Genomic DNA, 24,586 nt, shown 5'->3' on the forward strand with positions numbered 1-24,586 from the left:
GTCTCACGACGTCGAAACCAGTGAAAGTTTTGACCGTGGCTGCCATGTTTGTAGCCGAATTGACATTTCGAAGAAAAGCAAGTAATGCTCCTTTGGCTGGTTTTCTTCATAGAAGGAGCACTTTCACTCTGTCTCAGGGCCTCAGGAACTTGGTATTCATGAACTCTACCTACATTATTCACTTCGCTCCTTAAATGTCTAAATAAATTACTGGAACTCGAAGAACTCTAGCGACTGCGAGCACAGCACACCGTGCCATCTGCGTGTGAACAAACCATATAAATCACCGCTTTTCAAGATGACTCATTGCAGCAAGAAGCGTCATACTTTTATACACTCTCTCACCATATGTTAATCACTTCCTTGCAAGTTTTAGTTCGAAAGCAATTCATTTAAAATATTACAGGCATGCAATAACAATAGACTGAGTAGCAGACGATGCGCGCTTCGCGACAGGCCTCTGACCGCAGTGCTCACACCTGATGTCACGATGCACAGAAGCAGTGAACTACACCGGTCAGCACACCTACCCAGCTAGCCACCGTAATCTGGCTACACATGACAAAGTCTGAAAACAAAATGTCAAACAGTAAAACACCGGGCCTACTCACTATGTGCAATATTTGACGAGATGCCTAGAGTCCTGGCTGTGAGACTTCTTCACAAATACATGATACATTTATGAACATTATCTCTAATGACATTTAGAGTTAGAGGTCACAAATGCTCAACCAAGTGTGCCTGCCCACTCTTTCAAGGTTCCTTACAACTTTGACACATATTACAGTTTCCAGGGTTCTATCAGGCACACTTCAAAAAATGCATTTGGGCAGTTAAAGATTTAACGGATGAATGAATGAACCTACACATGCTCAACCCTCTGCCTCCTAAGTTTCATCCCACTAGCTCTAGTCATCTGTCCGTGTAACACTCTTTAAATATTGCCCTTGCACACACGGAAGACCCAGACGTCAAAGTAATCAATACACTGGTGAGCTCTTAACAGACAGATGCCGATAAAGAAACCATTTATTGTGTGCATAACATGTTAATCAAGAGAAGACATGACCTCTACATTGCAAGCAGCATGACACACACACCTGAGCGGCAAAAAAAGAAAAGCAGCGGGACGGCTTACCTCGTGCACGCAGCCTTCCACCTCCTCTACAGAATGAACATGAACGTGCGGCAGGTATTCAGCGGCGCTGCAAGGTGATATTGAACAACAACATTATGATCCGCAGTTACAATGCGCGTACTACCAACTAAATAGCATGGTATAACTCAGCCGCGCGGTCACGTGGCCAAAAGCTAAACCAATGACAACACGCACGTGAGCAAAAAGCGGAACAGGTCCGTAAGCACTCACTCAAAGTCGTCCCAAATGTCCGATGTCTTCCTTTTCTTGCTTGGTTCCTCTTCGTAAACGCCATCCAGAGATCGTTTGCCATCAATAATCGATTGCACAAAGTCGCCGGCGCTGCAAGAAAAAAAGGAACTCCCGGTTGAAAACGGTGCCCTGATCTCCAAGAATGAACGCGTCCTTTCACACCCTCCCGCGTCATCTCACGAAAATCGTTACAGTGGGCCATACAATGCTGTCATGTCGAAACAGAGCCCCCCCCCGCCTTCGCATACCAGTGAACGCACCATAATACAGCGTGACAATCCACGGTGCGCTTGCACAGAACTATGGAGTGTCACGCTGTGTGTAACATCGCGGTAAGTGTCAGCGTTCATCGAAACGGCAGCAAACCTATTGTCATCAGGCGTCGGTTCTTCATTCTTTACGTCCTCCTTTTTCACAGCAGTCGAGGCTAAAAACTTGGATTTCGGCGCATCGTCAAATACACTGAACAAGTCGTCCATGTTGGTTTCAGCAGAATGGTTCTTGCTAGCGATCGCGCTACCGCTGTCGGACTGAAGCGAAAAACACCGTTTTTGTCATAAAAAGTGCTTCATAAGGTAATATTTACGAGCATATATACAGTGTTTACAGCAGTCTTATGTACTCTCGAATTTGTTTATTAGTAGAAATTTAGTACGTTTCGCGAAGCGCTCGTACGGTACTTAGCACAGTTAGCGAAACGAAACTTTTGGGTTGGCAACAACGTCACCTCCTTTCCGCAAGGTGGCTGTCGCAGAGTTGCGGCGATTAATTTCGCTATCTGGGCAAATCCACCGTAATCTAACCTAATTAAGGGCTTCTTTCGCTCCCTACCGCGCGCACGAACTACACACGATGCCTCCCAAGTTTGATCCGACAGAGGTTAAAGTGGGTGAGTGCTTCAATTTTCGACAAATTTGCTGCGATGAAACTCATGCCGACGACGCGCTCGCCACAGCTCGCACTGCATCGTGTTGCTTCTTTGCGAATGACAGCGTTTGTGCCTTTGGTGCATCTCCTTTTTGAATAACGCAGTGTGCCTACGAGCCGTTGGCGGTGAAGTGGGTGCCACATCTGCCCTGGCTCCGAAGATTGGTCCCCTCGGTCTGGTAAGTACGACCGCCGTGTCTTGCGTTGACAGCATAGTGGTGAAGAAACCTAGCGTTCATGACGGCCAATTCTACCTTTCGTTACGCCGTCGTCGAACTAAGTACTGTCAATTGATGTTTGGTGACTGTAGCCGCTATCTTGCTAGAATAACAGCTGAGCGATAAGTTCGTGTAGGAATACGTTTCTGAACACCGTCAGCGATGCCAGATCCGGCAACTTCGGAAGCAATGGTTAATCGCAGTGTGTAAGAGAACTCGCCGGCCAAGTAACGCTTTGATTTGAATGCCACATTGCGCGCTATCGTTGATGCAGGTTTTTTGTTTCGAGATGCTTAACGGTGTTCGGTGTCTCGCTGTCCGCAGTCGCCGAAGAAGGTCGGTGACGACATCGCCAAGGCGACGCAGGACTGGAAAGGCCTGAAGATCACCGTCAAGCTCATCATCCAGAACAGGCAGGCCACCATCGAAGTCGTGCCCAGCGCTGCCTCGCTCATCATCAAGGCTCTCAAAGAGCCACCACGCGACCGCAAGAAGGTCAAGAACGGTGAGGAAAGACTTTACTCTTCCATGCTCGCACAAATTCTGAAATGCCTGCAGTGGCTTTGATTGCCAAGCTTTGAACTCTGAGCAGGCTAATGCGCATGATTGCTGGGAATGCCGCATATCAAGACATCGTACCGAGGCTAGTTGCACCATGCCATTGGTAATCAGCAACAAATTTGACAAGTTTGAGTTGTGACGCCTGCGTGTTCATTAGCAGTGTGTATGCATACTTTTTGCAGCAGGTAGTAGACTGGTAATCCAGTACTCGTAAATTTTAGTGCTATGTTCAAACTGTAATGTGCCAGCATGTGTTCTGTGACACTTCTTAACAGGGAAGAGTTTAGTATGTGTTTCCATTGTTGCAAAAACTTCTATCCTGCTGAACAGTGAACAAACATTCCCAGCTTGCACACGGCGTCACTACCAGTCTTGATGTTCAAAGCGTCTTATTGATATTTCAGCAAAACTAGCATGCGTGAATTAAAACTGCACTGTAACGCTTGTCTTTTTTAAAAAAATGCACTTACCAAGAGGCTGTGCCACTCTTTTTTCGTCACTCCTGTGCACTAAGGGTTTCGCACTCTTGTAAGGTGGTTATGTAGCTTACGTGTTCTGCCTGCCACTTGGCGACTTGCAGTGAAGCACAGTGGCAACCTGACTTTCGATGAGATCCTCACGATTGCGCGGACAATGCGGCCCCGTTCCATGGCACGGAGCCTGGCTGGCACTCTCAAGGAGATCCTGGGCACGTGCCAATCCGTTGGCTGCACCGTCGATGGCTGCCACCCGCACGACCTCATCGACAAGGTGAACAGCGGTGACGTCGAGGTGCCCGAGGTGAGTTTGTAATATCTCATGTTATCAACTTTAATCCGGTTCACTGTCTGTAGTTCTTCAGAAAGCTAACGTCTCATCTAAGCACAAACATTTACAGTAAGCTAACATTAGTGCACAAGTTTTGAGACTTTTTGCTAGTCATTTGGTTTTTGTCGGAAGTCGAAAGCGACGAAAGTTCACACGAAACTATGTTCCTGAACGTTACAATGGTGTTGCCGGGGAATGCGGGTTCACTCATGGCACTACGATTTCTCTTTGCAGGAGTAAATACGGGATCAAGCTTGTACAGAGTTCTTTTCGCAAGTTTGACTTCAAAAAGGAATAAAAGAGGAAAGAAGCCCCCCAAAACAACTGTGTAGTCTATTTCTATATCACTTTACTACTGGCTGCAGCACTTCGAGGACTATTTCTTTTCTTGACTCTTGAAGCAGTCTCTGTATCACATTGTCCAGTTGTTGTTCTCCTTGCAGGAATTCCTCTATGTTGTGCACTGTTATTGGTATCCTGTGGTCGGTGACACGGTCCTGTGCATAGTTGTATGTTCTTATCTTCTCAGAGCGGCCTCTTGACCCCACCTGATGAATGCAGTGGAAAATAGAGCAGAAAGAATAATACTCTATTCAGATCATACATTTTTCATATAGTTTTTTCTCACATTTCTCATTAATAAAGAAATGGGACTCTAGTGAAATAATACTAAAAGATTGTAGACGAGATTCATTAGCCCAAGGAACTCAACTGAGCTGAGGCTTGCTTTTGGAAAAGAAGACTCCTTTTTGGCAATGCAAACGCAAAGCTCTGTTACTGAGTAAAAAAGGTCGAAAAAAAAAAAAAACTGCCCACAGCATACATGCTTAGTGTTGCATGTGCAAAATTCGATTTTTTTTTTTTAGTTGATTTGAGCATTGGTGCGTGTTCAGTTCTCTGAATATTCCTTAGCTTCAAAACAGTCTACGAACAAGAATTGCTTCTCACAGACACTGGTCAATGTGAAAATGCAAAGCCACATTCTAGTTAGTACTGTTTGTGCTTGTTAATCCGCACCAAGTTTTGTGGTATGACAAACTTGAGCTGTGTTGAATACAAGAGTCTACATAGTATGTAATACAACTGTTTGTAGGAAGGATAATGTGAATTCTTGCTTCTTGGCTATGAGAGCACCACAAAGGCACGATTCAAATTTTTCATATACATTTTGACAATTCTCTGCAATAGCAGTTAGTGGCAGATCAATACAGTGACGTGTCTTTAATTGCACTTTGAAAAGACGTTGCAAGCATGCCCCTGCTTTGTCATTACTTAACTAATCGTGCAATGATGCAAGTGTCTTATTGAATGAACTGGACCAAAAAGTGCAATTATGTTAAGAAATGTGAGCGAAAAGGTAACAGTGACCACTGAATTTGCCTTTGACATTGAAATAAATGCAGGTCGGTGTATTATGCAAAAACATTCCCTCAAGAGCGAAAAAAATAAGGGAGATCAGGGCAGCAGTTAAGAGTTGTCACGGCTGAGCAATGTGGAATTGTGTCAGTGCAATGCATTGGTCAAACAATGGCATAACTCTATGCTCACATCGCTTAAGAAACTTTTTGTGGCGCCTCTGGTTTTCAGACTTTTGCTCCTGACTACATCCCTGTGGGTGTTCGGCGCTGGTGAATGGGGAAGGAAACATTCTCTATGGTTGCTAAGGTTTCGGGTTTCTAGGGCCACTGCAACACGTTTTGAAGGCTATAAAAAAACATTCATGATGTGCGGACAATGCCGTTACGAGCCAAATATTCAACTACATGCTGTGGGGAGGCCATAATTTTGCATCAGAAATCGCTTTCAGGGCACCCTCTGTAATGTACTGCTTATGATATCAGTCACTCGGCAGTCATTCATGACTATGAGTTGCTTGCACGCACACCCCTCCAATCTCTAGAAAATGGGGAATGCAAAGCTGGCAGCTTTGTCAGACGCCGACCCTGAAGTGCTACCATAAGTGCAGTACAGAAAGAAAAAAGGGAACAACAGGCAGGGCATGGCTATCCGTGCTGTCTCAGCTGAGGGAAACGTGTTGAGAAATGGGGAAAGTAAAAACTGCACTCTTTAATTAAAATCTCCATTATCATACGGTCTTTCCAAAAATTTCTGCAGTAATAAATTAATGGGCATCACAATCAGCTTTGAAGCAATAGAACTCCAGGACTGATTTCATCTTCTCTGGCTGAGCTTCAGAAGAGTCAAGCTAAATGGAAAGAGCAGCTACCATATTTGAAGAAAGAGTTGCCTCACACATTACCTGCAGTTTTCTTTGGGCCGAGTGTTGGCTCAGCTGCTTGTCAAGTTCCATCTGGTAGAGCTTTGCCCGCAGGATCTTCAAGGCCAATTCTCTGTTAGTGAGCTGCGAACGCTCCTGGCTTGATTCGACCATGATTCCTATTGACAGAAGTGGGACACATTGTATAAATTTTGAGAACATTTTGCAAGTCGTAGAATGTCGAGGCACACGTCAACCATGCCTTTCCTGCCTGACACAAGGCAATAGTTAGGTCGGAACTAATGGCAAATGTTTTAATCAAATTCACATGGCGCATTCTACAGAACAACTTAGAATTTACTGAATGGTTCATGGGGTTTAATGTGCCAAAGCAAAACCGAGTCGTGACAGACACCATAGTAGACAGATCCAGATTAACTTTGGCCACCAGGGGTTCTTTAAAGGGACCCTGAAACGATTTTGGCGATTTTCTACAAACGTACTGAGTCGTTAGAGTAGGTTCTTCTGATCATTAATTGGTGCATCTAAGTGCTCTGCGTAAAGCGTGTAATTTATTATAAGGTTTTAAAAATACACATCGCTGCCGATCGCAGCGCACTGCTCGGCGGAATTTTAAGCCGCCCCTACCCATATGATGCAAATAACCCATATTACGTCACATGGGCGAGCTATCTGATTGGCTGACCAGGGCGCGTGGTCGATAATTTTTCCAACTTTATCGTGAACAAATGATGCTCGTAATAGTTGGAATGTTAGTTACTTTGTTTTTGTAAAAAGAAAATAACTTAAAGAGAATACACAAGAATAGTTTTTTAGTACACTTCAGCACTTCCGGCACACAGCAAGTGTCGTCTGCTTGTGTTACAACGTACTCCATTTTGACGAGAGCTCCGCGGTCAGAGTCGGTCTCAGTCTTTTCGCGAGCACTATGATTCGACTTTGTTGCCTTGTGGACTGCAAACCTAGCGACCTGCAAACCGCGAGTCCAGTATTAGGGCAAACGCAAGCGCAAGGGGACAGGGTCTGGCCGCTTGACTGTGCCGGGATGAGCCACGAGATGAGCAGAAGGGCAAATGTGAACGGTCTGCACGGTGCAGCCACCTGGTGGCACAGAGCTCAACCATACACAGTAGCAGAAACGGAAGTGTATTCTTTGCTGCTGGTGTGTATTTTTCGCAGGAGTGTAATCATCAACACGTTGATATATAAATGTTTAAAATGCTTTACACTTGGTTAGAGCAATATTAGCGCTTTGTTTGACTGGTTAAGCGCTGCGCCAGCAAGTGTCTGGACCGTGCAGACCGATCAGGCTGCTCACGTACGTCTACGCTAAAGTTCCTTCATCAGCTTGAGTTTATGCCTCCAGTCATTTGCCGAAATGACCAGCTTGCCTGTTTTTAGCGGAGTACCGGACACGTTCGGCGCTACGACAGAATGCTCGCAACGCACGCTGCTTCGATAGCTCTCGGTCGACGGCCAAGCGGCTAGCGGAGAGGTCTCGCGCGCGAGGGGGCGTGCTCCTAAACAACCGGAAGTGAGCGATGTGACGTCGCATCGTGACGCTGAACCAGTGAAGGCGGAGCTTAGCGCCGCTCGCTCGGCGAGCGAGTTGAGGAGGAAAAGCATAGCTAGGGAGGAGGGTAACTTCTAATCGCTTGCAGCTCCATTAATACGTAACGCTTCACTTAAATTGTGGTGCGAATGTTCTACTTAAGCTGTACCCTACGCGCCTACAAAATTTGTCCGAACCGTTTCAGGGGCCCTTTAATGTGCACCTACATAAGTATGCGAGCGTTTTTTGCATTTCACCGCCACCAAAATGCAGCTGCTGAAGCACTGGCAATTGAATCTGTGACCTCCTGCTCTGCAGTGGAATGTCATAGCCAGTGAGTCACCTCAGCCAGTAATAATTGCTCTTGTGTGTTCTGGTAAAGCTCTTCACCACAAGGTGGCACCACTGTGGCTGCTCAGGAGGCCAGCAGCATAGTAACTAATAAACAGAACAGCCTTAGCTACCTAAGGCTATCTCCAGCAGCACCAATGGCAGGGACTGAAACTAGCAATTTATAACTGTAATTGCAGAAAAGCCATGGGTGCTAACTAATTTATTGCCATGTCTTGTGCTGCTATTCACACTGCAGTCTGGATTCTGAAATGTGGTTACCTGGTGACAAATGGGAGTCATAGAAATAATGCACCAGAGCATCTTTGCATAGCGAAAGCCTCGTGCCTTGCTTGCATTCTTTTGTATACCTCCTTAAATTTTGTACGCCCAGTGGTTTGTGTCCCTTTGGGTGTGCAAAGCCTAAAACTTACTAATGTAACAGTGAGGTGACATCTCCCAGTCGCAAAGTAAATCGCACATGGGAGCTCCCTAGGGGAAGTTGAATGCTACAAGAAACCAGCACGACTAAGTTCATTCAGATGCACAAACTGTTAGGTTCTTCCCTGCACTCGTACAAACCGTTTTATAAGCTACCATAAGATATGATACTATACGTGCTTTCAAAGACTAAAGATACACTGTCACGGCTCGGTGGCGCGTGCTACTGAGCAAAGGTCATAGGCTTGTTTGCTGCGGGAAGGTCCCGAAGAAGGCAGAATGCAAAAACACTTATGTATTGGAATTTCACTACATAATGAAACACCACACAGTAAAAACAAATCTGAAGCCCCTCTACTGCAGTGCCTGTCACAGTTGAACTGGCTTTGGGATATCATCAAAGGCAGAAAAGTGTCATTTACGCTCTGTGCCAGCAGGGAGTTCTTGCAGCAAGTGCACAAATTTCAATGTGGGCGACAGCAAACCTTATAAATTGCATGGACACTTTGCTGTGACTCTGGTATTTTTCACTGGGGTAAGCACATTCAGGGTGTAAAAGGCAGATGTTTCTTACCAGTTGGGATGTGTTGCATCTGGACTGCAGACTCAGTCTTATTCACATGCTGACCTCCAGGGCCACTAGCCCTCTTCGTTTTAACGACCAGGTCCTTTGGGCTGATGACAACCTCAACCTGTTCTGGCAGAGAAAAAAGAAACCACCAGTAAGCGAGCTGTTATAGAGAGCTGATTTAATGATGACTGCAGAGGTTAGCCTAGCGACAGGCTTGGCATGCTACTGATGAGGGATGAAAGGGAGTGAGGGAAAACACACTTCACCCAAGCTGCAGTCCTAATGTTCGCAAAGCACATATCTTTCATAATGATCGTGTTGGATTTTTGTAGCTGTACGAGCGTAAATGCTGCCAATTGTTCATGTTGGCCAAGTGCGTACTATATGTATACGGTCGAGCATCTCTACGAAGAAATAACCTGTGTACGGTAACAAGGGATTCTGTAATTCTCGGCTGAGTTCCTATCTTTATGTATTCTGAACACCTCTACTGTGAGGACTGCTGCAACAAATTTGCCTATACAATGCCTCGTGGTGTTGGTCAACACCACAACAGAAACTGTGTGGGAGGACCTGGAGTGTGCAGCAGCAATGGTAGCACCCCCCTCCACTCCTTTACCATCCTCGACACGCATAAAGAAGACAAATAGAGCAGGCTGAACACTTTTGAACGCCACTAGCATGTCATGAACCTAATGGCGTAAGGTTAGCTGCAGTCGCACAATGCATCGGGCAAAGAGTGCAGAAAAAAAAATATGCAGCTTCTTTTAACTAAGCGCCTCTTGCATACATGTTAAATGAAGTTTTCGTTTGCTGAACGTAATTAGCCTGCTCCATTGTGAATGGTATGGGGCACAATTTTTTCAATGGAGTCCCGCATTACAAAGAATTTTGGAGCTCCCGAGTGCTTTGTTACGGTATTATGTCCGATCAATCAAAAGATGAGGTGGCCGACGGACATTTGCACCTTCAGAGAGACCACACATGCAAAGTGAAATATGAGTGCCTATGCAGCACATGTGACGAGGCAGTGCCACTGAACGCAGCGCAACTGCTCGCAAAAGCCCACAACGCTTCTGCTTGCTCTCTAAATAGGGATGCTTGAAGTCATGTAACCAGAAAAGGAAACCTGACTGCTGCGCTCATTGGCCACATCATAATGGCCGTATCCGGATCAAACATAGAAGTGGCACTCTCAACAAGTACACTTGCAGCTGTGGCACTCTTTATGCTATGTATGACTGCAGTATGAAAAAAACAGTGGTGCCTCTTGCATATGTACCTATGTTTCTTCTGAAGATGACTAAAGGTTTGCAGACTGTCGCATACACATGCACACACGGATAGAAGTATGTTTTACGATTGATCTCACCTCGCTAGGCATTGGCATGACAGCAACAGCCATGGTACTAGTGTGTATGCGGCCAGATTTCTCTGTTGCTGGCACCCTCTGAACACGATGGACACCACTTTCAAACTTGAGAAACTTTCCCACGTCCCTTCCACCAATGTTTAAAGAAGCATGCCGTACTCCACCTGCATAATGACAATAAAATAGGAGTCGCAAAGGCCCACAGCCTCCTTGCAGTCCAAAGCAGGGCTTGAAATCAAGCAAATTTTAGTGCACTGACTCAAAATTCTTGTTTTTTAACGTATTATGCTGGGACCCATGCATGACTGAACAAGCATAGAATATGGACACTGTATAAAACATTTTGATGTGTCCAGTTAGGAGCTTAAAAAGGTTCCCTCTGTTCAGTCTGTCCTGCTGTGACTTGCACCATCATGCAGTCATCATCACGCTGCCACTAGCATCATTGTGTACAGTTTGGTGGTGGTTGCACAGGATTGAGAATATTTCACAGAAAGTTTATGGCATTTGGATTAGTTGGGGGCAAGACTGCTAACAGAAGGTTCAAAAACCGACCAGCAGAACTTTTTCGAAAGGAGCACCTATTTTTGTAAAGCTTTATGCAACGTTCACAGAAGTGTAATATGAGCACAAATTCGTATACTTTATGGAAAATTTGGGAGAATAGGCAGGTCCGCCTTCTCCAAATGTACAAGAAGACAGGCACAAGGTGATAGAAGTGTACCACCTGCTATGGGCCTACCCAGGCACAAGGCATATCTGGAAACGCTTCGTCTAAGGGCATGTTCTCTACAATTAGACCAGCCTGCTGCCTTAGCACGTGGGTTCAAGAGGAGACGAACTAAGTAACCTTACTGCAGCTACTGCATGAAACGAGACGAGTTCAGCCATTCGAATGACAGCAAAGTTCAGTGGTACTAACGACAAGTCACTTGCACTAGTGCAGCACAAGTCATTGCAGCTGGGAAAAGCATCTCCTGCACGTTTGTCACCACTAACTTTTGTTTTGTCCACATGGACAAATGAACACAACCGTTTTCTCTTAAAGGCATGAGTGCAAAGTACAATAGAATCTTTTGACAGTGGTGCCAGTGCTTTATTACATAATGTGGCACCAGAACGAAATACAGACATTAAAATGTGTGTACATGAATGAAGATGTATTTACACCACATTTTTCCTGGTGCTTGAGCAGCAACAACTCAATTTCAAGAACTAGAGGGCACCTCGACAGTTTCAATTCCAGTATCACAGTACTCTGACATAGATGCATTCTTTAATTTCTGGCTGTATGGTGTTACTGACTGAAAATCTTGATTATTGCAGCCTGAAAAAACGTGTTTTAGGAGCACCCCGAGTAATGATTACTAAACACAATGCAGCAAATACTTTTTTTTTGCCAGGATGTCATTCATGGTTAGGAATGTCAACATTATGATATAATCACTAATGAATTAGCTAGAAAATTAATCTTGAGTATATGCAAGCACCAGTGATTACTCTGGCATGCAAATAATGAATGGGCTTGACCCTCGAGCTCAGATTTGAAAACTGACGTTTGTGCTCACCACCACCACAGTCATTTTGGGTGTTTTCCTTTCTGGGCACAAGTCTGCCCAACAATGAATCCAAATTTTATTCACACTTTCTGGTAGTAATTCTGCTTCTTCAGCGTCCCTAGATTCTAGCCTTTGCTACTATGAATGCGGTGGTGCTGTAAAAAAGTAACTGTGCCATGTGTGATAATTACTGGTCACATTTGGAACATGGAATTTGGAAGAATGATAGGTGTAACGTTAAGGGAAAAGAAAAGAGCAGATTGGGTGAGGGAACAAATGCGAGTGAATGACATGCTAGATGAAATCAAGAAAAAGAAATGGGCATGGGCAGGACATGTAATGAGGAGGGAAGATAACCGATGGTCATTAAAGGTTACGAACTGGATTCCAAGGGAAGGGAAGCATAGCAGGGGACGGCAGAAAGTGAGGTGGGCAGATGAGATTAAGAAGTTTGGAGGGACAACATGGCCACAATTAGTACATGACCGGAGTAGTTGGAAAAGTATGGGAGAGGCCTTTGCCTTGCAGTGGGCGTAACCAGGCTGCTGCTGCTGATGATGATTTGGAACACCTGATAGACTAGATGGCACTTTGGACTGCAAGGCCACACACCTTGGTCAGCGGTTTCATAATCCAGCGGTGTGCAGCTCCACCCTTTCCACCTGCAGTAGTGCATGTACATCTCCATGATGTCTCTAGTGAACAGCATGGCTTCCTGGCCTCCAACTCCGGCCGTCAGTTCAAGAAGCACCTCGCTCGAGTCCACGGGATCTGGAGGAACTATTTGCTCTAGAATCTGCGCAGGGAATGAAAAAAATGTGTCAACTTCCACACTCCTCCAGGAGTTTGCAGCGAAACAAGCCACACATACAGTTTGTTGCATAAGTGTAAAGGTCTCCGTTCTCGTCATTGGAGCATGCCAGCATGAGTAGGCTTGAGCTATGGTCACCAGCTGTCGACGGGGGTGAGGTTCGAGCACAATATTTCTGTGAATGAGCTGCCACAACAACGGTGCCAACAGACAGGTGCTCACAAGCTCTTGTGAGTTCAAGCTCTAGTGATAAACAGAATGAAAAACAAGAATTATCTTAATGGTCTTTCACTCTTCCGAAGTTGAATGATAGCGATACACTTGCCTTTTCTCTATCCATTGTTTTCCCAAAGTGACACACCAGGTCTTTTTTCACATAGGACTCATGCTGTTTGTGATTATGATATGCAATTTTTGTCACTTATTCTTACAAGTTGACAGCAGAAAGCATAAAGTGATGCTCTAAAGACATGTTTAGTATTTTCTCTCTGCATGTCACCTTTCTACTGCCCATTGTATTCCTAGCATGACCGCGGTCTCCCTCTTTTATTTTCCTCCTCTTTGTTACGTATGACAATGGCCGCTGAAATGTGATGTACAATAATTTGTCATCACTTTTTATGATCCCTGTGCAGCTGCTTAAATATGCACAAAGTTATGTTGCAAACTGTGCCAGCTTCACGGCTGAACTGTTTCATAGTGGGAGGTGCCAAGTCAAGTTGTAGTTCTCAGATTTTTCCAGTTGCCCCCTTTCACTCAAAGATAATTTTTCTTTATTTACTGACTAATTGCCAGTGTGGCACAGTATCCTTGCACTAACCGCCAATCTGAAAATCACAAATGGTGTGCCTATGCCTCCATTCATGGGGAAAATTTTGAGGGAGGCACATTCTGAATTCAATGAAAATTTCCCCCACCACTATGCATTGAATTGGCACAGAACAAATACTAAGCAATCTTTAGGAGCATAATCCATAACTCTAGTTAAACTATGCTATTGTCATTGCATTGACAATTTTCTCCCACAAAACAACATTTCAAATTAGTTTACTCTATACCAAGTGGAAAGAGAAAGTCGTGTTTATCACCACCAATCTGATCTTCTTGATTTTCTGAAGTACTGCACTTGGGCATATCATAATCGCAGAGATAAAGCATTAAGATACAATACAGAACATTGCAATAGCTCTTTGAGGTGCGGCTATTACACAGGCAAAAACATGAAGCTCGTCGTCTTTTTATTTGTTTCTCACAAATGTTAACGTTCTTTCCTACGAAACGAAACTATTGTAGGAAACTATCTGCAAGGGGCACTTAATGAGTTCATATTATAAGCAGATGCATAAATGACCTGATGGCACAACATGGCGAAGTGTGTTTTCTGTTGAAGCTTAAAACAAGCAGGAACGAGGACCAGTGACAGAAGCAATGTTGATACGTCAAAACCAGCTACACACAAGCTAACACAGCAACAAAGACAAAGAAGCCAGCTTTTTCTCATGCGCCGTACACTTACCTGGTCATAAATATGATTTATTTCAGTTTCACATTTCTTCAGGTCCTCCAAGGCCATGGTGAGCATTTCGTCATCACCTGTCTTGGCAAAATCTAAAGAACATGAGCACAGGACCATCAGCCACACATTCATTTCCATATTTCTTTATTACAAATATAAAGCTTATGTCAACTTTAACCCTCACTAACAACAAATTCTACACTATCAATAAAACAACTGTTACCTTGGTAAAGAGGGGATTTAATAGCGTAAAACAGGACATCGAAGGAATCACAAAGGCAGAGCGGCTCGTGTGACCGCAGAATGGCTCATGTGCCCTTTGTTACAGTGTTAAATCTACTCTCTACCAAGGCATACCAATTAGCCAAGATTGGGCAATACGTTGGTTGGTGCTGCATAATCTATGTTTGCGAGCACATTGGACAATGATGACAAAAAAGGACAGACAGAGCACTGACACATCTTCTGTCATTTTGGTCTAATGCACTGGAAAAAATTGTGTACCAATTAGCCCCCAATTGAGTGCTCAGCTATTTCTCTTATGCTTTCCTTGACTTCATAATCTGCTGGCTTCATGTGGTTGGCACCAAATACCGAGCCTCTTGGTTAACCTGATCGCTCTCTTTCAATACATGTATGCTGCGATTCATATCATGCACACGTTCTGTTGACCAAATATATGAAGTGTTTCACTTTCACTTCTGTTTCTGAGATATATAGTGCATACTTCCCTATGGTATTGTTTTTTGGACTGAATGTGGATTTAAGTAATAAATGTATAAATAAATATGTGAGTGGACACATGTATCTGAGATTATTTTTTTATACATGTGTGCAAGAACTCCAAGAACGATATCCACGGGGAATCGTAGACAGGCAGTCCTGTAAGCCCTTTTGGAAGAGTGCAGGGCTACATCGTTGCCCCTCCCCCGGCTTTGGCAGTATGCTTCACCAACAGGCTACAGACAACATTGGATTTCGTTGGGTGCAAATTGGATTCAATTTTCGAATTCATAGTTAGCTCTTGTCCACTGTTTATGGAACAATAAACTGACACCCCATGCTTTCTCCATTAGTATTACTAATCATTGCTACTTATGTTTAAATTTTCTGATATGATACATATTATGACCTATTAACATCTAAATTTGGTGCCAGAGTAGAGAGGGGCATGGCAATTTAATTTTTAATCGACCAGCAACGTACCTTGATACACTGCTGGTCTATAAAGGTTTCCAAAAGGAGATCAACCCCCTACGGAAGTGATTTTGTGCCCACGGATGCGCCATTTGTAGGCCTCACGGATAAAACGTTTCATTGGACAACAACGTGTTGCGTCATTAAGGGAACATGACAAATAGAAGGAACGGGGGTTGTTTCACTTTCAGATTGTCATACTCAGCAAATTATATCTGTGCTAAGCATGTTTCGTATGTCAGAGCATTGGTTTCGAGCATCACCGATGTCGACTTGAAAAACCTGTTGAGGGCGATCGACTGCAGCAGGAGCAAACCGGGCGCGTTTGTGAAAATGGCGCATAGTAGTACTCATCCTGAATTGACTCCAGCAAGCTCGAAAGTGCCCGTGCGACATCAATTGTGATTTTTGAGGAGGAAAATTCACCGCAGCAAGCTGATACGGATAGATACATAGACACAATAATATCTTTCTCGTGCACTGAACTTTTCCTCTAAAAATGAATGACAACTGGAGACGTATTCTGCGACGATCACTTTCGGCGACAGTGTCGCCGGCAGGCGCGCGCTGATTGGCTGGTTGAGCAAAATCGGATGACGTAGTGCTCGACCAGCCAATCAGCTCATCCAATTTTGTTAAAATAGACAACCAGCGGGCGCCGATGGCGAAGGTGTGGCCAAGGCGATAGTATCGCCGAAAGTGATCGTCGCAGAATACATCCCCCGATTTTCTCAGCTGTCACATGGTTTCATGTCGAAATATGCGGCACTTAAGATTGCGTTAGTGCCTGATCGGTACAGGATTTCTCGATTGAGCTTGGCTCCCTTACGAAGCTTGCGCCAGTTACGATGGTTATATATATATAGCATTTAGGCTCTTTTTGACGGTTTTGACAATGCAGTTGTTTTCTGTGCTAGAAAAAGAAAAAGAAATTGTCAGTGCTTCAACCAATCACGAAACATTCGTAAGCAAAGGACAACCTTTCTCCAAGTCCTTGAGTCCGTCGACTTCCTTTCTCAGTTGGTTGACTTTCTCGAACAGGCGGACGATTCCCGACAACCGTGCCACTTTGTCGTTCAGCTCCTTGGTCTTCTTCGCATCTAGCGAACGTCGGAGGAGTTCCTTCTCCACATCTTTGAGTTCCTTGGCCACGACTTGGAAGTACTTCAACAGAAGTTTAGGATCGACGGCTAGAGCGTCCTTTTCAGGGAGGGTTGCGAAGTGTCGACGGTCCAGCGGTGTGAGCGCGGCAACGGAGCGTGTCCAGAAGCTAGCGCTATGCGTCACCCTATGCAAAATGGAGTGCCTGAGCACGCCTGTTCGCAACGCCCTGCATAACTCGGTCGTGCGAAGCGACTGCTTAAGGAATATTTGTTGATCGGAGACGACGCGCAAGCCGCTTAGGGCCCGTCGTCTGGTCAAGGAAGCGGCCATCTTAGGCTGTCACGTGGTGCAAACAAGCAAGCGAAATGAGGAAATGCGCGTTATTCAAAGAAAAGAAAGATGACTACGTGCCTTGTTCTTTCCGCAAAAGTTATTGTAAAAATCTCAGCACTATTACTTAAAAACTACATACTGATCAAATATAAAGAAAAATGTGGAGCTCATATTTATTTACGCTTTTTAAGACTCACTGAGCATCTTTGGGGGTGTAGCTCAGTGGTAGAGCGTTCGCTTTGCATGTGAAAGGCCCCGGGTTCGATCCCCGGCACCTCCACGCACTTTTTGCTTCCTTGCTGTCGTTTTTTTTAACGCTGTGAACGCTAACATGCGAATGAGCCGCAGTTACGCAAATAGCATACTTGTGAAAAGAGCGCGAAACACCAAAGGACGAAAAAGAGGACTGCTTCATATTCAACTCATCCGTGTACGCATGCGCACAGCCCAAACCTGCGCGACGCACGTTCGGGTCTCGCCTTTGCATCATAGCGCGCGCTAGAAGCTAGTCGAAAGCAAACGTCTTAGCATAGGGACCCTGGTGTTAGCGATGCGGGTTGGTTTTTTATGGCACGAATACGATGTTTACTGAGCAGCAAAACCCATGTCATTTGTTAGGGGGCTGTCATTCTCACAATTCCGAGGAATGACTTTGTCAAGAATGTAAGACAAGGCATCATCTTCAATTACATCTTCAATTACATCATCAATTACATCATCTTCAGGTTTCTGTCATTGTCTCACGCTTCTAACATTTAAGTCTGAGAAGATTTAACAAAAAAGGCACGCGCTGTCGGTGTTTTGTTCCATGTCCTTTGTTAGGGGGCTGTCATTATCACAGTTCCGAGGAATGACTTTGTCAAGAATGTAAGACAAGGGATGAGCAACTTTGGTGATAGAATGGCGTGGCAATATAACCCGCATGTACCACACGTCACATAGCAATGCGGGGCTGTGCATACACCTAAATATATACGGCTATTTCTGCGACACACAGCGTGGGAATATGTTGTAACTGGGGCGGGATCGCCTAAGATAACGATTCCATGCCTTGTCTGGTTGATGACGGGTCGTAACAACGAACCGAATTTTAGTAAGCACTAAACCCTTTCCTATCTGCCAAGGCATGTTTTCAAGTCGTCTTGAGTAGTACATTTATTTCTTTTATACTCTTTCCGGTTGAATATATCCTTCCACATGAACTTTCACTGCATGGGTTATTTTCGGTGGATAACTTTTAGCATGGAGCTTTCGTTTTTTGTTTCTTAATGTTTGGTTCACTAAATTTATGGGAGACAGAACGTGCTATATAACCGCAGATCCAGCTCTTCAACACTTCACTTACAAAAAGAATACACAGGATGACAATATTTTAGAGAGGCAGTTCAGAACGGGCGCTACGCCGTACAGTGATATGACTTCTCAAAATTTTCATTTTTCGATTTTTTTATCACTTCATCATTGGCTCGAACGCCACCTTTATCAGTCGTATCAGATTCTCGGATGATATGAAAATGAGAAGAGAGAGAGAGAAAGAGAGAGAGAGAAAGACGTTTATGAATAAAAAAAAATGTGCACATATATTAAAGGCAACCCCACTGATATTTCCAGCGAGGTGTCTAGATTAGGTTGTTTCGCTCCTTTGAACCTGTAGCCGTTGTCAAGAATGGCGAGTTGCGCAACAAGATTGCCACCTTGCCACCCGATTACGACAAGGGGTGCAAGACGCGCACCTCTCCCTCTCCGTCGCTGCAGCTGGGAGGCGTTCAAAGAAGCGGCCTTTGCGCTGGAACCCGCTTCCTTCCTCCAGCCCCATCGACATTGTGACGGGACGAGTTCGGTGTGTGGACAATGATTCCGGAGTTCCCCAACGCGGAGCTGATTTGACACGCCTGGTCAAGCTGCCGTGGGGACGACGTATTTTTGTGCTTCTCACGGTTCGGAGTGGCTCGGAACAATGAGCGACGCTCGATCGGCAACGATAGTTTCCCGGAACGGCACCCCGTGCGGTTGCCTTTGTGTACGTAAACTGATCTTCAGAGCAGCTGCGAGTTGGTGATGTGAAAACGAAGAGTCGCCGCGTCGTAGGACCGGCGGATCGAGTGTATAAAAACTGTGGTTGTGCGAATGCTGAGGACACACTTCTCTTGAGCAGTCATGTTAGACTGAGTCACTTCTCTCATGCAGTCCTGTTGGACTAATACTCTTTTTCTCAAGCAGTCATGTTAGACTGATTTAGTTTCTGTAAATAAACCCTTTTCCTCGTTCTCGTTGAGAAACAGTTCTTCACTTCTTCAACGATCTCAGCGCAAATAAGTTGGACGACGGCATGGGCCAGCTACCTTCGAATTCATGCCGTACTCCAATCTTGGCAAAGGACCACGGACGAAGGGATTGAGCCCCCAATCCTGACAACTGGCTGACAGCGGTGAGATGGACTTTGCGACCTGGTGCTGTATCTGCGGTGAGTGCTTGGTTTTTGCTTTGACTCTCTAGGCTTCATTTTGTGGTTGTTCTGTTTAGAACAGTAGGGAAGCTAGATTGTTGTGTGTTAGCTAGGTTGTGTTTTCCTAGCTAGATTTAGAGAGCAGAATCAAGGCAGTAAAGCAGCAGTCATGGAGTTAAGGACACTGCTGAGAGACGAGTTGTTGATTGTTGGTGAGGAACTGGGCCTAGATGTACGCAAGGAAATGCTCAAATCGGAATTATTGGAGCTAATTTCCAATCAGGCCAGTGAGCAAGATATTGAAATGGGATTGGAACTTCTCAAAAAGAGAGAGAAACGGGAAAAAGAAAGAGAAGAACGGGACAGAGAAAACCGAGAGAGAGAGGAACGCGATAAAGATCGCGAGTTTTAGTTAAGGAAAATGCAACTTGAACTTGAAAGCAAACGTTTGGAGTTGCCTCAAGGAAGTGAAGGCGCTCTGGGTCGATCAAGTGAGGCAGAATCGTACCGCATGGACAGGTACCGCATGGAAAGCCGCATGGAAAGCCATTTGAGGTCGGGACCGACATAGGCTTGTTCCTAAGCAATTTTGAAAGGACTTGCGAGAAGATGAACTTCGGCCCGAGTACATGGCCACAGCGGTTGCTGTCTATGTTGCCGTGTGAGGCGGCGGAAGTAATCGCCAGACTGAGTGTGCAGGATGCATATGATTATGCAAAAGTTAAGGCTAGTCTCCTGAAGAAATACCGCCTTTCAGCCGAAGCTTTTCGGCAAAGGTTTAGGAGCACAGGCAAGAAAGATAGCGAGGGCTATCCGGAGTTTGCATATAGCTTAAAGGCCAACCTAGTCGAGTGGCTTAAAAGCGCGGAAGCGTACGACAGCAGAGACATGATCATTGAATGCATGTGTCTAGAGCAGTTTTACAAAACCATCCCCCAAGCTGTGAAACTGTGGGTGCAAGACAGAGGTAATGTAAACACTGTGGAAAGGGCGGCTGAATTAGCCGAAGAGTACGCAACCCGTAGAAAGTTGAACGCCGAGGAGGGAAACTGGGACGGTCGAAATGGACCGCGGAAACCATTTCCGTTCAAAAGGGGTGCGCAAACTAGACGATCGAAGCCTGTAGACATGGCGGAAAAGCCCGCAGAAAAGAGCGAGGAGAAACTTAACGGAGAAACCGCACAAGAACAGAAAAGAAAGTTCGGATCTTTTAGACCAATTCGCTGTTACAAATGCCACAAACGGGGACATATAGCTGTAAACTGCGAGAAGTCTAGCGTAGTTTTTTCCTACGTGGAGGAAAAAGATGAGAATATGGAACTTTTAAGTCCATATCTCCACGACCTGCAAGTTAATGGAAAACCATGCCGAGTGCTAAGAGACAGTGCCGCCACGCTGGACATTGTCCATCCGTCTTACGTGATGGTAGATGACTTCACCGGAGAAGTAGCATGGATAAAACAGGTTGTAGAAGAACACAGCGTGTGTCTGCCCATGGCCAAAGTCAAAATCAGTGGACCATTCGGGGAGCTAGAGACTGAGGCTGCAGTTTCCAAATTTTTGTCACTGCAGTATCCCTACATCTTTTCGAATCGTTCGAATCAGTTACTGCGTGACAGAGGGCTCAAACTGGGAGAGGGCATAGTACAGGCATTGACCCGAGGCCAAGCTCGTAAGATCGCGGCGCTTTCGGCTGAAAATGCTCAAGCTCCTCCAGCGGAAGCAGAAAAGGGAATAACTTCAGTACCCGAATCCGAGCTAGGCCCGAGGGACAAAAGAACAGTTGAGGAGAGCCTGCCAGTTGACCAGCTCAATGAGAGTGTAGCACTAGAGTGTCAGAGTTCTAGCCTGCAGGAAGAGCATGCAGACGCGCTCACAAGCGAGACAGGGTCGTTATTATCACCGGCCTCAAAGAACTTTGATCAACTCTTACGCGTGGATAGAGAGTCACTGGCAGCTGAGCAAAAGAATGATGAGAGCTTAGCTAAATTACGTGACACAGCTAAAGAAGGCATTGCTAGGCGCAACGTAACGATACATGAGAAAGGAGGATTGTTGTATCGGCATTACAGAGATCGAAAGGGTAGGATTTTAGATCAGCTAGTCATACCTACTAAGTATAGGGAGGACCTTTTGAGTCTTTGTCATGGAAATGGGTGGTCCGGCCACCTAGGCATAAACAAATCAAAGGAAAGATTGCTTGTGGAATACTACTGGCCTGGCTGTTTCAAAGATGTAGAGAACTTTGTAAGATCATGCGACGCCTGCCAGCGTTCTGGTAAACCAGGAGAGACTTGGAAAGCTCCACTGAAGGTAGTGCCCTTAATAACAGAGCCTTTCAGACGACTTGTAATAGACACGGTAGGGCCTCTTCCAAAAACAAAATCAGGCTACAGGTACTTGTTTACCATGCTGTGTCCGGCTACCAAGTTTCCAGAAGCAATCCCTTTGAAAGAGCTCACCTCCACCGAAGTAGTAGACGCGCTTTTGACAGTGTTTGCACGAGTTGGGTTTCCAGCCGAAATTCAGGCAGATCAAGGGTCAGTATTCACGAGCGCACTGACTTCCACATTCTTGCAAAAGTGCGGGGTAAAGTTAATACACAGTTCTGTCTATCACCCTCAGTCAAACAGTGTAGAGAGGTGGCATTCGGTGCTTAAGCGAGTTTTGCGTGCGCTCTGTTACGAGCACAAGGAGGACTGGGAGAACTGTCTTCCGGCAACTTTGTTTGCTTTGCGAACGGTTCCACATGAGGCGACAGGGTTCTCACCAGCAGAACTAGTGTATGGGAGGACACTCCGTTCTCCACTGAGAATGTTAAGAGAGATGTGGGAGGAAAGAGGGGAGAGTCCAACATTGGTTGAATACGTGCTAAATTTACTGGAGCTGCTAAGCGCAACCCAGAAATTAGTCGGAAAGAACACGGCAATAGCTCAAATGAACGCCAAAGTCTATTACGACAAGAATGCGAGGCTTCGTACGTTTAAAGTTGACTTAAAGAGGAAAGCGGAAAAGTGTAGGTTTGGTTGTTCGCAGGTTACTTATCTGGGCCATGTTGTTGGTCAGGGCATGAGACGGCCGGCTGAGCTGAAAATAGCGACGATTGGAGATTTTTCTCAGCCGCGCACGAAAACGGACGTTCGTTCATTTTTGGGACTTGTGGGGTACTATCAACGGTACATTCCGAATTACTCGCAATTGGCAAGTCCATTAACAGACGCCCTCCGAAAGGGAGCACCGAGTAACGTACACTGGGATAAGGACAAAGAGAACGCTTTCCAAAGTTTGAAAAGGCTATTGGTTTCTCGCCCTGTGCTTCGCGCGCCAGACTACACAAAGGAATTCATAGTTCAATGCGACGCAAGCGACAGAGGTATGGGCGTGGTACTTAGTCAGGTCGGCGACGATAACGAGGAGCATCCTATCCTCTACGCCAGCCGTAAACTAAATGTAAGAGAGGAAGCCTACAGCGCTTCAGAGAAGGAATGCGCTTGTTTGGTTTGGGCCGCCCAGAAGTTGTCGTGTTACTTGTACGGAGCGAAGTTCATCTTCGAGACCGACCACTGTCCTCTGACGTGGCTCAATCAAATGTCACACAAAAACGGCCGCTTGCTCCGATGGAGCCTCACTCTCCAAGAGTACAACTTCTCCGTTAGATATAAGAAGGGAAAGTTGCATAGCAATGCGGATGGTTTGAGCAGGCTAATTTGAATTCTGCGTTTGGGGGTCCCGCCTAAATTTTAGGGTTACTAGTGTTAATTTTATTAAGCGGAGAAGATCCGCTCTCATTTAGCAGGATTCCCCCCATGATTGCTGAATTTGTCAGCAGGAATTTGCTTCAGAAATTGGCATAGTGAAATGCAGCATGTTTTTTTTGTTTCTGCACTTATGTTGTTGTTGTTTTTTTTTGAAGCCTAGCGAGTCTAAAGTGAGAGCCAATGCACGTCATCTCGGCGCAGAGCCGTGTTGTGGGGTTCATTTTGCAGTTGCCTGTCCTTGTTGGATGTTTTGGGGCGGTGACATCAATGCACAAGTGGTCGCTGCGAGCCAAGACATCAATCCCCCCCTGACCAGGAGCCGTTCTCTTCCTGCCTAGCGGTTGTCAGCGCTAGACAGTCGAGACTTTTCGGGCCATGGAGGCGCTGTCAAGAATGGCGAGTTGCGCAACAAGATTGCCACCTTGCCACCCGATTACGACAAGGGGTGCAAGACGCGCACCTCTCCCTCTCCGTCGCTGCAGCTGGGAGGCGTTCAAAGAAGCGGCCTTTGCGCTGGAACCCGCTTCCTTCCTCCAGCTCCATCGACATTGTGACGGGACGAGTTCGGTGTGTGGACAATGATTCCGGAGTTCCCCAACGCGGAGCTGATTTGACACGCCTGGTCAAGCTGCCGTGGGGACGACGTATTTTTGTGCTTCTCACGGTTCGGAGTGGCTCGGAACAATGAGCGACGCTCGATCGGCAACGATAGTTTCCCGGAACGGCACCCCGTGCGGTTGCCTTTGTGTACGTAAACTGATCTTCAGAGCAGCTGCGAGTTGGTGATGTGAAAACGAAGAGTCGCCGCGTCGTAGGACCGGCGGATCGAGTGTATAAAAACTGTGGTTGTGCGAATGCTGAGGACACACTTCTCTTGAGCAGTCATGTTAGACTGAGTCACTTCTCTCATGCAGTCCTGTTGGACTAATACTCTTTTTCTCAAGCAGTCATGTTAGACTGATTTAGTTTCTGTAAATAAACCCTTTTCCTCGTTCTCGTTGAGAAACAGTTCTTCACTTCTTCAACGATCTCAGCGCAAATAAGTTGGACGACGGCATGGGCCAGCTACCTTCGAATTCATGCCGTACTCCAATCTTGGCAAAGGACCACGGACGATGGGATTAAGCCCCCAATCCTGACACCGTCTACAGCTTGGCGGTGGGCAGAGGTCCCTCTGAGAAATGAAATGTACCGTTACAAAGTACAGCGTTTGCGCTACAAGTGTTCTCTTTTCTCTCTCATTTCTCCACTACACGCTAACCTTTTATTTATTTATTAAGGCGTAAGCCTTATTATGTCTCATCGGTCAGTCGACCTTGAGCGAAAACGCGTCGTCGACACGAAAGGTACAAAAACGCTACGAACCCTTGACCTTTGGTGGGAGTCAAACGCACGACCTTTGGTGTTAATGAAGGCGAATTCAAACGCAGTTGATTAAGATAGAGTTATAAGGG

General features: G+C 45.6%; 3 protein-coding genes and 1 non-coding gene across 5 annotated transcripts in view; 2 read left to right on the forward strand and 2 right to left on the reverse strand.

Annotated features, from left to right (window-relative positions):
* Positions 1-1,914, reverse strand: part of Mtr4 (exosome RNA helicase Mtr4) — a 36,000-nt gene extending 34,086 nt beyond the window's left edge. Inside the window, exons 1-3 of the mRNA XM_065445258.1 lie at positions 1,757-1,914; positions 1,370-1,480; positions 1,139-1,205 (exon numbers count right to left, since the gene is read on the reverse strand). Coding sequence (XP_065301330.1) covers positions 1,139-1,205; positions 1,370-1,480; positions 1,757-1,869 — 291 coding nt within the window. The 5' untranslated portion in view covers positions 1,870-1,914. The remainder of the gene's footprint in view (positions 1-1,138; positions 1,206-1,369; positions 1,481-1,756) is intronic.
* Positions 1,915-2,107: 193 nt separating this feature from the next.
* RpL12 (ribosomal protein L12) lies at positions 2,108-4,227 on the forward strand. Its single transcript, XM_065445272.2, has 5 exons — positions 2,108-2,279; positions 2,423-2,496; positions 2,860-3,040; positions 3,677-3,876; positions 4,138-4,227. Exons 1-5 carry the CDS (start codon positions 2,243-2,245, stop codon positions 4,141-4,143), a joined length of 498 nt encoding a protein of 165 aa, XP_065301344.1. The 5' UTR covers positions 2,108-2,242; the 3' UTR covers positions 4,144-4,227.
* A 5-nt stretch (positions 4,228-4,232) lies between these two features.
* mRF1 (mitochondrial translation release factor 1) overlaps positions 4,233-24,586 on the reverse strand; it is a 38,997-nt gene continuing 18,643 nt past the window's right edge. The window contains exons 1-7 of one of the 2 annotated variants that reach the window (XM_065445259.1): positions 16,472-16,942; positions 14,295-14,386; positions 12,580-12,763; positions 10,409-10,572; positions 9,040-9,157; positions 6,164-6,300; positions 4,233-4,451 (exon numbers count right to left, since the gene is read on the reverse strand). In XM_065445259.1, coding sequence (XP_065301331.1) covers positions 4,248-4,451; positions 6,164-6,300; positions 9,040-9,157; positions 10,409-10,572; positions 12,580-12,763; positions 14,295-14,386; positions 16,472-16,925 — 1,353 coding nt within the window. In that variant the 5' untranslated portion in view covers positions 16,926-16,942 and the 3' untranslated portion in view covers positions 4,233-4,247. Of the gene's footprint in view, positions 4,452-6,163; positions 6,301-9,039; positions 9,158-10,408; positions 10,573-12,579; positions 12,764-14,294; positions 14,387-16,471; positions 16,943-24,586 lie in introns of those variants that run through there. The other variant, XM_065445260.2, reaches the window with a different exon arrangement.
* On the forward strand, positions 17,137-17,208 carry TRNAA-UGC (transfer RNA alanine (anticodon UGC)). The gene has a single exon. It is a non-coding gene; the product is annotated as a tRNA-Ala (tRNA).

The sequence above is a fragment of the Dermacentor albipictus genome, chromosome 9 (genome assembly GCF_038994185.2).
Source record: "Dermacentor albipictus isolate Rhodes 1998 colony chromosome 9, USDA_Dalb.pri_finalv2, whole genome shotgun sequence".
NCBI classification, from domain to species: Eukaryota; Metazoa; Arthropoda; class Arachnida; order Ixodida; family Ixodidae; genus Dermacentor; species Dermacentor albipictus.